Source organism: Syngnathus leptorhynchus, chromosome 7, assembly GCF_054491065.1.
Source record: "Syngnathus leptorhynchus isolate UIUO chromosome 7, UIUO_Slep, whole genome shotgun sequence".
Taxonomy (NCBI): domain Eukaryota; kingdom Metazoa; phylum Chordata; class Actinopteri; order Syngnathiformes; family Syngnathidae; genus Syngnathus; species Syngnathus leptorhynchus.
Window position 1 is genome coordinate 15,457,340 of NC_141201.1, and position 15,308 is coordinate 15,472,647.

At 39.9% G+C, this 15,308-nt stretch overlaps 1 protein-coding gene across 6 annotated transcripts in view; it reads left to right on the forward strand.

Annotated features, from left to right (window-relative positions):
* Positions 1 to 15,308, forward strand: part of phldb1b (pleckstrin homology-like domain, family B, member 1b) — a 114,643-nt gene that overhangs the window by 98,082 nt on the left and 1,253 nt on the right. For 5 of the 6 annotated variants that reach the window (XM_085916993.1, XM_085916992.1, XM_085916994.1 and 2 more), the window contains 7 exons: positions 5,883 to 5,993; positions 6,088 to 6,190; positions 8,433 to 8,766; positions 10,859 to 10,949; positions 11,283 to 11,429; positions 13,001 to 13,220; positions 14,566 to 14,651. In XM_085916993.1, the coding sequence (XP_085773119.1) occupies positions 5,883 to 5,993; positions 6,088 to 6,190; positions 8,433 to 8,766; positions 10,859 to 10,949; positions 11,283 to 11,429; positions 13,001 to 13,220; positions 14,566 to 14,651 (1,092 nt within the window). Of the gene's footprint in view, positions 1 to 5,882; positions 5,994 to 6,087; positions 6,191 to 8,432; positions 8,767 to 10,858; positions 10,950 to 11,282; positions 11,430 to 12,965; positions 13,221 to 14,565; positions 14,652 to 15,308 lie in introns of those variants that run through there. The other variant, XM_085916995.1, reaches the window with a different exon arrangement.

Consider the following 15,308-nt stretch of genomic DNA (forward strand, 5'->3'; position numbering starts at 1 on the left):
GATTTAGAACAGTGGTACCAGGAGCTGTTGTCAGGTTCCAGCCAGCTCTGGTCTCCCTCTCTGCCAGCCAAGTCTATGTATGGCCGCAGGCCCACGCTGCAGGTAGAGCTTTTTTTATGCGTTTTTTGCACATGATTGTGCATTTGCAAGGTTAACCCTAATTTCATTTCTGGATACAACCCATAGGGCTCTATTTTTGTTGAACGGCGTAAATTCGGTTTGATGGGGGGCGCAATTCTGAGTCAAAAGTGGGGTAGACGTGTTGGCAATTTCACAGCCTGGTGGATCTGCGGGTGTGTAAGCTGCGCTTCTGTGGGAGTGTTTATAGCCGACTTAAGTCGCTGCCAATCAAAGTGGCTTGTGTCATTCCCTTTAAATCTGACACAATTGACACTCTCGACTGTATGTATGGAAGAGGACAACACATAAAAAGCGGAAAAGCGACCACATCACACCCATCCTCCGTTCTCTGCACTGGCTCCCCATCAAATTTCAAATTAATTATAAGATCGCCCTCCTCACTCACCAGTGCATCCTCGGACATGCTCCCCCATACCTCAAAGAACTCCTTGCCCCAAATCTGCCACCCGAAGCCTCCGCTCATCCAATTCTCACCTTCTCCACGTCCCGAAAACCAAGCTGCGCACCATGGGCGACCGGGCCTTCTGCCATGCAGCCCCCACACTGTGGAACTCCCTCCCCGACCACCTAAGAGCACCCCAATCCATGGACTCTTTCAAAACCGGACTTAAAACTCACCTCTTTACTCTAGCATTTTCCTAATTCCTGTTCTCATATCCTGGTTGTCGTCCAGTTGTTTTATACTTGTCCTTGCTTTGTATTCTTGTTTTTACTTGCCATGTAGCACTTTGAGATTCCTCCGAATGTAAAGTGCGTTATAAATATAATTTATTATTATTATTATTACATAATTGCTGCAAACTGTGTGTAAGTGGAGCTTTGTTTCTGTTCTAGCCATGTTGTGGGAACCGACCATGTGAGCAGCTAGACAGAATGAGCTGGTGACAACCAGTAATGACTTAAAACTCAACTCGATCAAATTAATCAAAATCACATTGGACCAGCGGTAGGGGTGTACATTGATGATTTGATACGTATATCAATGAGTCAAGGTTGGTGGAACGATTCAATCTGGTTTGATTTCGTAGCATTACAATTCTTTTTGATATCGTATTGCTCAGTTTTAGTTTTTCACATATGTATTGCTGTAAATGTAGCGTTTCCTTCAAAGATATACAGTGTCTCTCGCAATAGAAAAAAACCTATTTGATACATACTGTATCGCAGTCTAATAAATTCCTTTGGACAAAATCAAATAGGCTCGAATTGATGTACTTTCGTTCAAAACAAAATCGATTTTTTGATTCAAATCGTTTTTTGTTGTGATCTAACCTTTGGTCAGTATGTAGTCGTTGTCTGAGGAGGTGTGAATTTAGATTGACTTTCTGCAGTGCAGTTTTACACCACATGGTGCCCACAGTAATAATAATAATAATAACTAGAATTGGCAATTTCTGGAGAAATTGCGTGTGAAGGCGAAGGCACTTCACACTATTGTGGGACTCGAAATGATGATTAAATGACATAAAAATGGTAAATTAATAATGATGATTAAATAAAATAAAAATGGTAAATTAATGATGATGATGAAAATAATTATTAAAGTGATGTGTTAAAATTGAATGAATGAAAAAAAATAATGGCCAAGCGGGATTCGAACTCGCACGGGAACAGCGCTCGTGTTTAATGCTCCATTCTCTTCTTACTGAGCTAAACAGCGACTTAGTGTAGCTGTGGTGGAATGATGCTATTAAACGAGGAATAAAAATGGTAAATGCCGTTAAAACGGTAAAATGATGTTTTTAACTTAAAATTAAATGAATAACTAAATGAATGAATGAAAAATAAATAAATAAAAAATAAAAGAGTTAAATAAATGAGTTAGGCAAAGAAATCATGAAAAAAGTTGTCAGATGTCAAAATTCGAACTCGGTCGTATACGTCGCTCGTGTCTAATACGCCATTAAGAATGAATGGGGGATTTTAAGGCACAAATTTGCTAATTATGCAAAAACGGTAAATGTTATGAACAAATAAAATACTAGCAATCATGCCGTGAATTTTTGGAACGTGTGAAAGTTGGAATGGGGTGAATCGGTTAAAGCATGTGGGAGTAGTTAGGTGTCAAAAAAGTGGGAGGAATAAATTGTTTAATAATAATAAGAAGAAGAAAAATAAAGTAGAACTAGAATTGGCAATTTCTGGAGAAATTGCGTGTGAAGGCGAAGGCACTTCACACTATTGTGGGACTCGAAATGATGATTAAATGACAGAAAAATGGTAAATTAATAATGATGATTAAATCAAATAAAAACGGTAAATTAATGATGATGATGAAAGTAATTATTAAAGTGATGTGTTAAAATTGAATGAATGAAAAAAAAATCATGGCCAAGCAGGATTCGAACTCGCTCGCGGACGTGGCTCGTGTTTAGGGACCATTGTTTTCTCACTGAGCTAAACAGCGACTATGTGTATTTTGTGGTGGAATGTTGCTATTAATCAAGAAATTAAAATGGTGAACTTTAAAATGGTAAAATGATGTTTTTAACTTAAAATTAAATGAATAACTAAATGAAAAATAAAAACGGTAAATTAATGATGATGATGAAAGTAATTATTAAAGTGATGTGTTAAAATTGAATGAATGAAAAAAAAATTATGGCCAAGCAGGATTCGAACTCGCTCGCGGACGTGGCTCGTGTTTAGGGACCATTGTTTTCTCACTGAGCTAAACAGCGACTATGTGTTTTTTGTGGTGGAATGTTGCTATTAATCAAGAAATTAAAATGGTGAACGTTAAAACGGTAAAATGATGTTTTTAACTTAAAATTAAATGAATAACTAAATGAATGAATGAAAAATAAATAAATAAAAAATAAAAGAGTTAAATAAATGAGTTAAGGAAAGAAATCATGAAAAAAGTTGTCAGATGTCAAAATTCGAACTTGAACGTCGCTCGTGTCTAATGCGCCATTAAGAATGAATGGGGGATTTTAAGGCACAAATTTGCTAATTATGCAAAAACGGTAAATGTTATGAACAAATAAAATACTAGCAGTCATGCCGTGAATTTTTGGAACGTGTGAAAGTTGGAATGGAGTGAATCGGTTAAAGCATGTGGGAGTAGTTAGGTGTCAAAAAAGTGGGAGGAATAAAGTAGGATAATAACTAGAATTGGCAATTTCTGGAGAAATTGCGTGTGAAGGCGAAGGCACTTCACACTATTGTGGGACTCGAAATGATGATTAAATGAAATAAAAATGGTAAATTAATAATATGATTAAATAAAATACAAATGGTAAATTAATGATGATGATGAAAATAATTATTAAAATGTGTTAAAATTGAATGAATGAAAAATTAATGAATAAAAAAATTATGGCCAAGCGGGATTCGAACGCCCTCGTGGAAGTAGCTCGTGTTCAGAGAGCCATTGTCTTCTTACTGAGCTAAACACCGATTTAGTGCTATTCTGGTGGAATGATTCTATTAAACGAGAAATAAAAATGGTACATGCCGTTAAAACGGTAAAATGATGTTTTTAACTTAAAATTAAATGAATAACTAAATGAATGATGAAAATAATTATTAAAATGTGTTAAAATTGAATGAATGAAAAATTAATGAATAAAAAAATTATCACCAACCGGGATCGAACTCGCTCACGGACGTGGCTCGTGTTCAAAGGACCATTGTCTTCTTACTGAGCTAAACGGTGGCTTAGTGTTGCTGCGCTGGAATGATGATATTAAACAAGAAATAAAAACGGTAAATGCCGTTAAAACGGTAAAATGATGTTTTTAACTTAAAATTAAATGAATAACTAAATGAATGAATGGAAAATAAATAAATAAAAAATAAAAGAGTTAAATAAACGAGTTAAGGAAAGAAATCATGAAAAAAGTTGTCAGATGTCAAAATTTGAACTCACTCCTGAACGTCGCTCGTGTCTAATGCGCCATTAAGAATGAATGGGGGATTTTAAGGCACAAATTTGCTAATTATGCAAAAACGGTAAATGTTATGAACAAATAAAATACTAGCAATTATGCCGTGAATTTTTGGAACGTGTGAAAGTTGGAATGGGGTGAATCGGTTAAAGCATGTGGGAGTAGTTAGGTGTCAAAAAAGTGGGAGGAATAAATTGTTTAATAATAATAATAAGAAGAAAAATAAAGTAGAATAACAATAGTGTGAAGGCCTTCGCCTTCACACTAATAAGAAGAAGAAAAATAAAGTAGAATAACAATAGTGTGAAGGCCTTCGCCTTCACACTAATAACAATAGTGTGAAGGCCTTCGCCTTCACACTAATAAGAAGAAGAAAAATAAAGTAGAATAACAATAGTGTGAAGGCCTTCGCCTTCACACTAACTAGAATTGGCAATTTCTGGAGAAATTGCGTGTGAAGGCGAAGGCACTTCACACTATTGTGGGACTCGAAATGATGATTAAATGACATAAAAATGGTAAATTGATGATTAAATAAAATAAAAATGGTAAATTAATGATGTTGATGAAAATAATTATTAAAGTGATGTGTTAAAATTGAATGAATGAAAAAAAAATATTGGTCAAGCGGGATTCGAACTCGCACGGGAACAGCGCTCGTGCTCCAAATTCCAGTCTCTTCTTACTGAGCTAAACAGCGGCTTAGTGTTGTTGTGGTGGAATGATGATTTTACAGAACCCAGCCATCCATCGATTAAGGGAGACTAATCTACTAAACCTCTCATCAGAGCCTCTCCCAGGCAGGGGGCCAGAGACAAATACTCGATGCCGACTCATCTTTTTGGCGAGATCACAAGTCCTCGCTATGTTTCTCTTTGTGATCTCAGATTGCCTCATCCTAACATCATTGGCGCCGACGTGTATCACTATATCAGAGTAGCTAGTGTTGTTGGAACTACGCTGTTGACTAGTCCTATTGCGAGTCAGCTCCCTAAGATTAGCTTCTATGTCGGGTGCTCTGCCCCCAGGAATACACATTACCGTGGCTGGATTTTTAAGCGTGATATTTCGGGTAATGGAGTCACCTATGACCAAGGTGCGAGGGCCAGTAGACCGAGATGACTTTGGACGGCTATGCGTCTTACCTGGCTCATCGCGATTAGCAAGCCGCTTGGGGCTAATGCTAACGGGGCTAGCGGGCTGACTACAGTCCGCGACTGTGTCCGCCACATCTACTGTTATTGCACTATTCTGCTCTAACTGGCGGACACGTCCCTCTAGCAGGGACAACCTCTCTAACAGAAGGGTGCAGTTGGTGCACGAAGCAGTACAAACCTCTTGTTCCGCAGCCATACTTACGTGTCCGATGATCGACGGTAGACAAACGGCCACCACAGTAGCACAGTAGCTTAAAAAAGTCCGTTGTGCTGCTACGGTTTCGCAAATATTACACATTTAATTTATAGCAATGACGTCACTTAGCCCCCCCAATGTACATCCAAATGGACCCAAAATGGTACCGTTTGTATGTGCTTTGTTTGTGCTGCAAAAGCTTTTGTTTGTGCTTCTACAGTTTTGTAGATATTACACATTTAATTTACAGCAATGGCGAAATACGGTGACGTAAATCACAAACTAATGTCAACAGGCTTTCCTGATTGTAAAACACTCCAGCCTTCTGATTTAAAGTGGATTCATTGCCTTGTTTAACAGTTTCTCACAGCAATTTCCCTCCAGGTTCAAACACCTCCTCTATGATTGGCGTGACCATCGCACTGGAGTCCCAATACGTTGCAATAGATTCAACTTGTCAAACTACAAGTCCTCATCCAGGTTTGTGTTCTCCAGGTGTTCCGCTCCAAGCTGGAAAGCGATCCAGGACAATCTCCTCATTTAGTAAAGTCTGGATCCACTCAGCAGGAGGGAGCAGCAACATTGGGCCGCAACACGAGCTCCAAGGTATTCTTCTTCTTCTTCAGCAGTAATTGCCTTCCTGTGCCTTTGCCTCATACCAGACAATCTTCTGACGATATCTACTGCTCATTCTTTTTAGAGCCCTCGTCTAGCCCCCCAAAGCTCTAGCAGTCTGCCCAGAAACCTGGCTGCCACCATGCAGAGCATCGAGACCAAGAGACAGCTCGCTCTGCAGCAGAAAGGTAAAAACGGACTGTTAATGTGTGTGTGTGTGTGTGCGTGCGTGCGTGCGTGCGTGCGTGCGTGCGTGCGTGCGTGTGTGTGTGAGTGTATACATACACACACACACACACACACATTCTCAAGAAAGTGAATATTATATTGATGTTGAATTCTTCACCCAGCATTACAGGTGGGCAATATGGGCATTGAAACATTTAGATTATTTCTTCAAAGTTTCCACTTATCTGTCGATATACTTAAAAAAATGCTAAAACTCTCTTGTCTTGCTTGCCTGGACACTTAGATAGGGACAGTACTTTAAAAGTCAGAAGCTCTTGTTCATTTTTTTTAGTGCTTCATGTTGTTGCATGTTCTGTGAACAATAAACAACAATATACGTGTGATCCTCCTCTTTTGCTGTCATGCACCTTTTCTGTTGTTTTCTGAAAATACAATAATACCAGTCATAGATAATAATAGTCTAAAATGTTTAAAACAATGTTAACGATAACGTCTATTTCACCCACCTATTACTCAGCGTTATGCGTATTTGTGGAGTCTAATTCAATCCAAGACTAGAAAATTGGCCTTTACATTTTTGCTTTCACAGAGGCATGTTAATGATCATTTATTAGAGACATTTTAATTCAACATGTATGTATACATTTTTAATCAACATATATGTATATTTTTGTTATTGTGGTTGTAATTTATAATAAACTACTAGGAGGACTCACACTGTGCACTGAATCCTACATGGGTATTTTTATTTACCTTTCATGGATCTAAATTTATCTTGAGGGTCGATGATGAAACAAGTTACTGGTTATTCATGTCTACTATTTGCCAGTCAGCCATACAAAAGGTGCATTTTGGCACCAGTCACACTGGTGAATGTGTAGGAACCTGTTCAAACGCCAAGCTTTTTTGTGATTATTAAAAAAATTAGACCAAGAAAGAGCACACTATTAATCTATAACATTAAAAACTTGATTGAAAACAACTGAAACAACGAAAACAAATGTAATTGTGGGTTAGGCTTATAGTCAAGGCAGCTCGGTGGCGCACTGGTTAGCATGTCCGCCTCACAGTAAGGAGGGTGCCGGTTCGGTTCCACCTCCAACCCTCCCTGGGTGGAGTTTGCATGCGGATGGTTGTTCGTCTCTGTGTGCCCTGCGATTGGCTGGCAACCGGTTCAGGGTGTCCCCCGCCTACTGCCCGATGACCGCTGGGATAGGCTCCAGCACGCCCGCGACCCCCGTGGGGACAAAGCGGTACAGAAAATGGATGGATGGGTTATAGTCTGATTAACCCCACCTAAATATTCTGTTTCTTGTTTTTTTCCTGACTTGTTCAATCAGAGGCACTTAAAAAGGTGACAAGTATTTGATCATTCCAATTTAACATGATTTTAAATGTGATTGGATCATTATGAAAACAGTCAATTATTGTATTTCAGTTGTTAATCTTAACTTCCCTTTCAAAAAAAAAAAAAAGTCGCACAGATTATAGGTGACATTAGGTGTTTGGAAATTATTTTTCTTGGTTTCATCACAAAAACCTGGCATTTGATGGAAATGGTGTATGGACATTTTATATACACTGTACAGCAGCATGTACAGATTTTTTTTACAAGTGTCAGTTTTTGCGGGCTTCAGAACCTCAGGCCTCCAGTCAGCCACCCATAGAGGGAAGATCAGCAGGTAGTCTTTGAAACAGTTTGACCTCAAAACCACCATGCTGTTACCTTTACTGTCTTATCCAGTAATTGCATTGTTAACACTACGGTGGGTGTTAATTTATGCCTCTGACCTTCAGTCTCTTCCATGCCTGGTGTGTCATTTACTCCCAAAGATGCTCTTCTTTTTCTTCCTTTCGTGGGGAGTAAATCCTGCATGTTTATAATCTTTTGAGGTTATGGGCTTTAGTTCCTCTTACCTACAGATGTGTCTAACAATGAATTTGCAGCAACATGAGATCGAATATGTAATCAAACCTGATGGAATTTAGACAGCCTGTATTATGTGACGTGTGGTGCATGATTCATATTAGTGGTTCTGGTCTGGTGTTTCTGCTGCTTTTACCAGAATCGAACTAATTGGAAAACTTTGGGTATCCCTTTACTCCTTGATATTATTGAGCTACGTTTGACCTTTTGTGGGTGTCTACTGACTTATTGGTTTTTTGCTTGAAAGATAAACGTTATGTCAACTGCTCAAGGCAAAATACCCCCCCACCTTATTTAGATTTCCCTTTTTTCAGGTCAGCAGGTTATTGAAGAGCAGCGACGTCGTCTGGCGGAGCTCAAGCAGAGAGCCGCAGCAGAGGCTCAATGCCAGTGGGAGGCGCTCCATGGCCTACAGCCTCAACTCATCACCTCCACGCCCTCCTACTCCCCAATAATGACCTACAGTCCCACACTGAGTCACAAGTCTACAGGCCACCCTCCTGTGGTCCAACACTCAATCCTGCACCACCATCCGGCATCAGCCGGAGAGCAGGCCTACGACACACTGAGTTTAGAGAGCTCTGACAGTATGGACACCAGTGTGTCCACAGGAAACAACTCCGCCTGCTCACCTGATAATTTGTCCAGGTACCCACGACACCCTCACCAAGTCATAATAGTAATGACTGTTGCTTGTACTAATAACTGATGGCAGAAAATCGAACTATTTTTGTAATAGACTGCGCATTTAAGGCATTTGAGAAAGTACACAAAACAGCAATTAGGCGAGGGTTTCAGCAAGCACTGTAACAGAGAATAGGTTTTAAAAAAAATCTGAATTGGTGAATCTTTGAGTAGTGAACCATTAATGACATCAGTATAACTCCCTCATGGGCAGCGCTATGTCAACACATTCATTCATAATGAGAGAGAAGCCTAGGATTCGGAATAATTCCATTTCACCATTTTATGACAAATTCTGTAAGGCACACAGACAAAAGCACCCACAGGCACCATTTCCCAGACTTCTCCCCAGCATTTAAAGACATTAGCTGCATGTTTTAATTTGGGGACCATCTGTTGGAAGCACGTTGTGTACTGTGTTACAAAAGTGTTCACTGCAGGATGCTCCCAACTGAACCCACTGTTCACAGCTTTGACACAAGACAGAACTGTACTGGTAAAATATTTTATTTACCCTATTTTTCGGACTCAAAGTCGCTCCGGAGTATAAATCGCACCAGCCATAAAATGCACAATGAAGTGGAAAAAAAAACATATAAGTCGCACCGAAGTATAAGTCGCACTTTTGGGGCAAATTTATTTGTCAAAATCCAACACCAAGAACAGACATGAACCAGCTACAACAGGCTAAACGATACGGTATGCTAACGTAACATATACACAAACAAGGAGCTGAGAACGGGCCTGACCTAACATTCAGAGTTATTCAAATAACCACTTTTTGGTTCTTTTATCACAAACAGGGTATTTTAGGTTGTATTACCTGACATGTTTCGGCATGAACTTCCGCCTTCATCAGACTCTGATGAAGGCGGAAGTTCATGCCGAAACTTGTCAGGTAATACAACCTAAAATACCCTGTTTGTGATAGAAGAACCAAAAAGTGATTGAAAAAAGGAAACAGAATGAACTTAGTACAACTATTCAAATAACCATTACATAAATAACACGTTTATCAAACCATCTGTCATTCTAATTCATTAAATCCGTCGATCCTCCTTTATGTAAACAATGCCGCGTATGCGCCGCTGACGTCGGACTGAGTTGCATTTCTAATTATTCCACAGACCCATATAACGATTTATAAAGTATATATCAAATAACTATCATATAACAACAATATTATCAAACCATCTGTGTCAGACCAAATCATTAAATCCATCGATCAAATTCCTCGTCCTTTATGTCAACAACGCCGTGCGTGCGCCGCTGACGTCAGCCTTGTCGTTATTCCACAGATCTAGTATATAACTATATTGTAGCGTTAACAAAGTACCAGGAAAGACGTGGGTTTGGTAAATGGCTCTTTATTTAACAAAACAAGAGTTCAACGAGCCAACAACTACTGAACTGTAACAATAAAAACATACAAGTTGCTACACGAAATAAAATATATCAAATAACTATAACATAAATAACAAGTTTTTCAAACATTGTGTCACTCCAAATCATTAAATCCTTCAAACGTGGGGCCTTTCGTCATCTTCGTCATCCCGTGATCAAATCCTTTGTCCTTGATATAAACAACCACCATGCTGTGCCGCTGATGTCACTTGTAGTTCAAATTACAGTAATCCCTTGCTACGTCGCGGTTCGTTTATCGCGGTTTCACTACATCACGGATTTTTGAATTTTGAAAATTTGTGAAAGAATTCACATATAAGTCGCTCCTGAGTATAAGTCCCCCCCCCAAACTATGAAAAAAAAACGCGACTTATAGTCAGAAAAATACGGTACTTAATTGCATTTGTGCACTAATTAAAAGTGCACATTGTTACACATGTTAACTGTTTCCCTACTGTTTGTAGGGTAGGTAAAATGTTCATATTTCCAACCTCAGGCTGCCCGAGTGAATTCTTGTGTACAAACCTGAATATATTGAAATAAGACACTTCCGTCTTTACTCTGATTTCAAAGGGAAAAAGCATTTGATAAAACGCCAAATATCTCCGAATCAGTTTGAATGCAGATGCTGTGTTTTTCTTTCCACAACAAGTGTTGGAGGGCCGGAGGCTCAGAAGATTGAAGAGATGGAGAAAATGCTGAAGGAGGCACAGATGGAGAAAGCCAGACTTATTGAGTTTCGGGTAAGTGCCATTCCAGCACAGGCGTGATGCGATTGTACATGTGATTGTTTGGAATCAGATTTTGGTGATTGATGACTTTTTTTAGTGATGCTATCAATAAGGCCAAATGATTCAATATTGTAATTTAGTTCTTTCATTCATTTTTGTTGGCCGTTTCATCAGTCGATTTTGTCACTCTGTGCCTTGAATGTGCTGATACAGTGTTGAAATTCCTGTCAGAATGAATAGCTAATATGCAAATAGTGTTTTGACAAGCATTATATATATATATATTGAATTAGATTACAAAGTGTAGTCTAGTCCAGAGTATTGAATGAAATAGCTCTCTTTCAGGAACAGGAGAGCTTCACTCGCCATCAGATGTTGGAGGAAGAGCGGAAAAGGAGGGAAGAAGCAGAGAAAAGACTGCTGGATGAAACTCTTCACCGACAGCAGCTCGTGGAGAAGGAAGTTAAGTTGAGGGCCAAGAACTTCTCTCAGGTCAGTAAAAGGAGACCTAAATGTAAATGTGTGACGTGAAAAGGCCTCTCCTCCAAACTTGTAGCTGAGTTCCTCAGGATTGTTCGGAAGGAGGGCCGAGGGGGCTAGAAAAGACCAGTGTCAGGAAAGTGACATAAAAGAGGGCTAGTCCGGCAGGTGGCCTGAATGGCAAACACACGGATCTTTAAATAGCCATTCAGGTGGCCACAGTTGAGGCCATTGGGTTTGCGCAACTGGAGCAGGGTCGGAGGACGACTGCATGGGTTGCGCACCAGAGCCAAAGGTCAGAGGGCGGCTTAAGGGCTTGCTGAAGCAATGGTGGGTGGCAGCGTAGAACATGCACCACAAGAGCAGGAACTGACGGAAGCTGCAGGTTTGTTCACCGCTGGGAAAGGAACGAGTGGAAGGTTGTGGGTTGCCAGAACAGGAACGGAGGCAGAAGCAGGTCGTGCGCCGCTGGAATAGGAAGAGGAGGGACAAGTGCGTCACAGTCTCTAAGCGGCTTCCGTCAAAGGCACTTACTGGTCAGGGCGAGTCCAGAGACTGGCTGCTTTGGTTTCCTTGGTAACATTTGGGCCGGAGTAGTCACTGGTTGATGAACTTTTTGAACTATCCATTCATTTTCTATCCACAAAAACGCAAAACCCTGCTAAATCCACCAGGAGTATTCCTCCTAGGAGAAGTGGGTTCTGCCGAGTTGCATTGGTTTGGTTCTTCCACGACAGCAGCAGGTATCTCAAGGAATGTGTAGGTCCAAGGAACCAGTCGAGGAGCAGCAGCACAAGGTGAGCTAGTGCAGACAGGCACTCTGGCAGCACTCGCTGATGTGATTGCCAATCCGAATCACTCGGAGATTAACTGCATGAGAGACTAAATTTCATCCCAAATCAACAGCTGATCTTGGAGCTCCTCAGACAGTCCGCAAACAAAAGCATCTTAATTAAATTATATGCAGACTTGGGCTTTTTCTAAGTGCCGGCCCAGTCCTTAAGCCCCATCAATAGTGTTGTTGAACTGCAAAAACGTTTTTTTTTTTTTTTTTTACAAAATTCATGAACACCCTTTTCAATTTTGTGCTTCTTTTGAGCAGCTATTAAAACTGCTTTAAACTGTATTAGATCCATCAAATCAGACAGTATTGAATGATGTCAAAGATCAATGACGATTTGTCATCATCATTCTAAATTGACTGTTTTTAGCTGTGATGACTATAAACCCTGTAAGCCTTACACTCGTGTTTATAGGTGGGTTCATCAAAATGAATGAATCAATGAGAATCAATGATGAGTGATTTGGACAATTCTATACCAACCGTTCGCGGGCTGATTAAAAGGGCCAATGGGCCAGATTTGGCCCACGGGCCGTAGTTTGGCCACCACTGCTGTAAGTTAAAAAGTTGCATGAGAAATGCATTGCACCTTCTCTGAGGTGGGTTTTAAGAAATGTTTGAAATGTTTGAAAATGTTACATGTACTGTATTAGAAAAAACAACACTAGATTAGTAAATGATGAGCAACCGTCACATGTTCTTCATAGGTTTCCTTTGTCCCTTCTGTTCTCCATGGGTCCAGGCCCGTCCCATGACACGCTACCTGCCAATTAGGAAAGAGGAGTTTGACCTTCGCGCCCACATTGAGACATCAGGCCACAGTGTGGACACCTGTTACCATATCATACTCACTGAGAAGATCTGCAAGGGCTACCTGGTCAAGATGGGAGGAAAGATCAAGTCATGGAAGAAACGCTGGTTTGTCTTTGACCGCCTCAAAAGGACCTTCTCATACTATATGGGTAAGAAGAATTATCTGGAAAATTCCTCGTACATTTGAAATTCTCTGTATTATTTAGATTCACTCCTTCCTGCCTCGTTATATAAATTGAAAGCAATCTGATTATTCAAGTAACCGATATCGATAGAATAATCAATTATAAAAATATTTGATGGGATAGTCTTATTTGAATTTGATTTGTACCTTATAGAGTAGGGTTTTCCCGAATAATCTTTTGGGCTTGACTCCAAAAGGACAAATTTATATATGGTATATCATGCAGAGCCATATTTTGTTGACAAAGAGCTTTGTCATATATTGTGTTGTTTTTGTGAATAATAATTACTGTGTAAGTAAATTTTGTGGCAGTATAAATATTGAAAAAAGCCTCATTATAGAGCATATTGCTTTCCAAATGTTTTGTGCGTCCAATCTTCTGGGAACAACAGGGTATAAAAGGGCTTTAAATATGAATGATAACCTAAAAAATGTGTGTCAGACTCAGACATGTACGTGGCAGTCAGTTTTCTCCAAAATTATGTCTGTATATGTATGCTCAATCCAAACCGTCAGCTTGTGGCGGAGTGACTGATCTGCCGATGTGAGCCTTGGGACATTTGTTCACTTTCAGCCCTTGAAGTCATCTGAAGGTTCCGCTTAAAGCCTCTTAAAGCGCACCTAATTCCAAGTGAGGAGACACGTTGAGATTACTCGCGCTGTCATCAAAATGCGCGAGGCGGTGGCGCTATCCGAAGAGGCTGCTTGAGATGCAACACTTGCCCTTGTCTCTTGACCTTGAACAATAAGTAACGGGAAGTGACACGCCCACATTGTGAAAGCTGTTGATTCCTGCTGATCTTCCCTTACTGCAACGTAGCGTTTTGGTCTCAATCAAATGAAATGCACACGCAAGGCTATTTGAATGCTAAACAGGTCATTATCAGATAATAGCGGCGTATTAAAATATTCCTCGAAATGTAGTGTATCGCTACCTACTACTCTTTAAGTTGGCTTGTGGAGTGTTTGTGCCTGGAGGTAGAACTGGGGTGTTGAGTTCCTCACCGGTTCCTTACTGCACTTCTGCAGTGGCTGATGAAACAAAGTGCAATCGTGTACCAGAATAGTGTAAGAAGCCAGTCAAATCCAAGCATACAATAAAAGCCGCTTTTACTTGGAAAAGAGAGAGCCAGAAGTGCTATGATTGTCGTTTTTCATCCATCAATGCAAACATGCTTGTCATCGAACTTGGACTTGTGTCACATGATGACATTGTAAAAGTTAAGGTGTAACTGACTCCATTGAAAAAGTCATGATGTGTTATTTTCAAATCTTTTCATGAAATCATTCTGCCTTTCCTTTCCCTTCAGACAAACATGAGACCAAGCTGAAGGGTGTGATCTACTTCCAGGCTATCGAAGAGGTTTATTATGATCACCTCCGCAGCGCCACAAAGGTATGCTGTTATTTCAAATCCAACTTCATTCCCTCATTTCTCTTTGTAGTTGTTCTATCTATAGTTGTTCTTGTTATTGCACACACCATTCTTTGCTCTTTCCTTCTATTTTGGCACGTTTGCTTTGGCCGGCTACTCTCATGCCTAGAGCTTTTTCGACTTGAATCCAACGAGTGTATGTATCCACCACACTGCTCTTTCACCTGTCTAGTTGCTCTCATCCCCGTGGTTGGAAAGCTACCAGTAAATGAGAATGACTGAAACCTGAAATCCTCAAATTGGATTTACGTCTCAGTGTGTTTTGTTTGATCTGTTAATTCTTCTTGTTCCCTCTGCCCTCCCTCTTTTTTCTAGACCACATCTGAATGTCATGTCTAGAATACAGTTTCTCACTTATATAAAATTTAGGATTGACCCCTATATTTATGAAGTGAGAGACTTGTTTAGTTTTACTTTTATCTCTAAAGAAATGTACAGTACTGTGCAAAAGTAGCATTCTATTACTTGTTCCAGTTATTGTGGTCTATGTTTGCCATAAACACTCCCCTTCAAAAGCACTGAGGCCAATGAGGCCAATTTTCTTTTCTGTAGGAATATAAAACATAATTTGTGTTTGACAAACTGAATATAGGAGCTTTTATTTTCAGGTAATTGGTA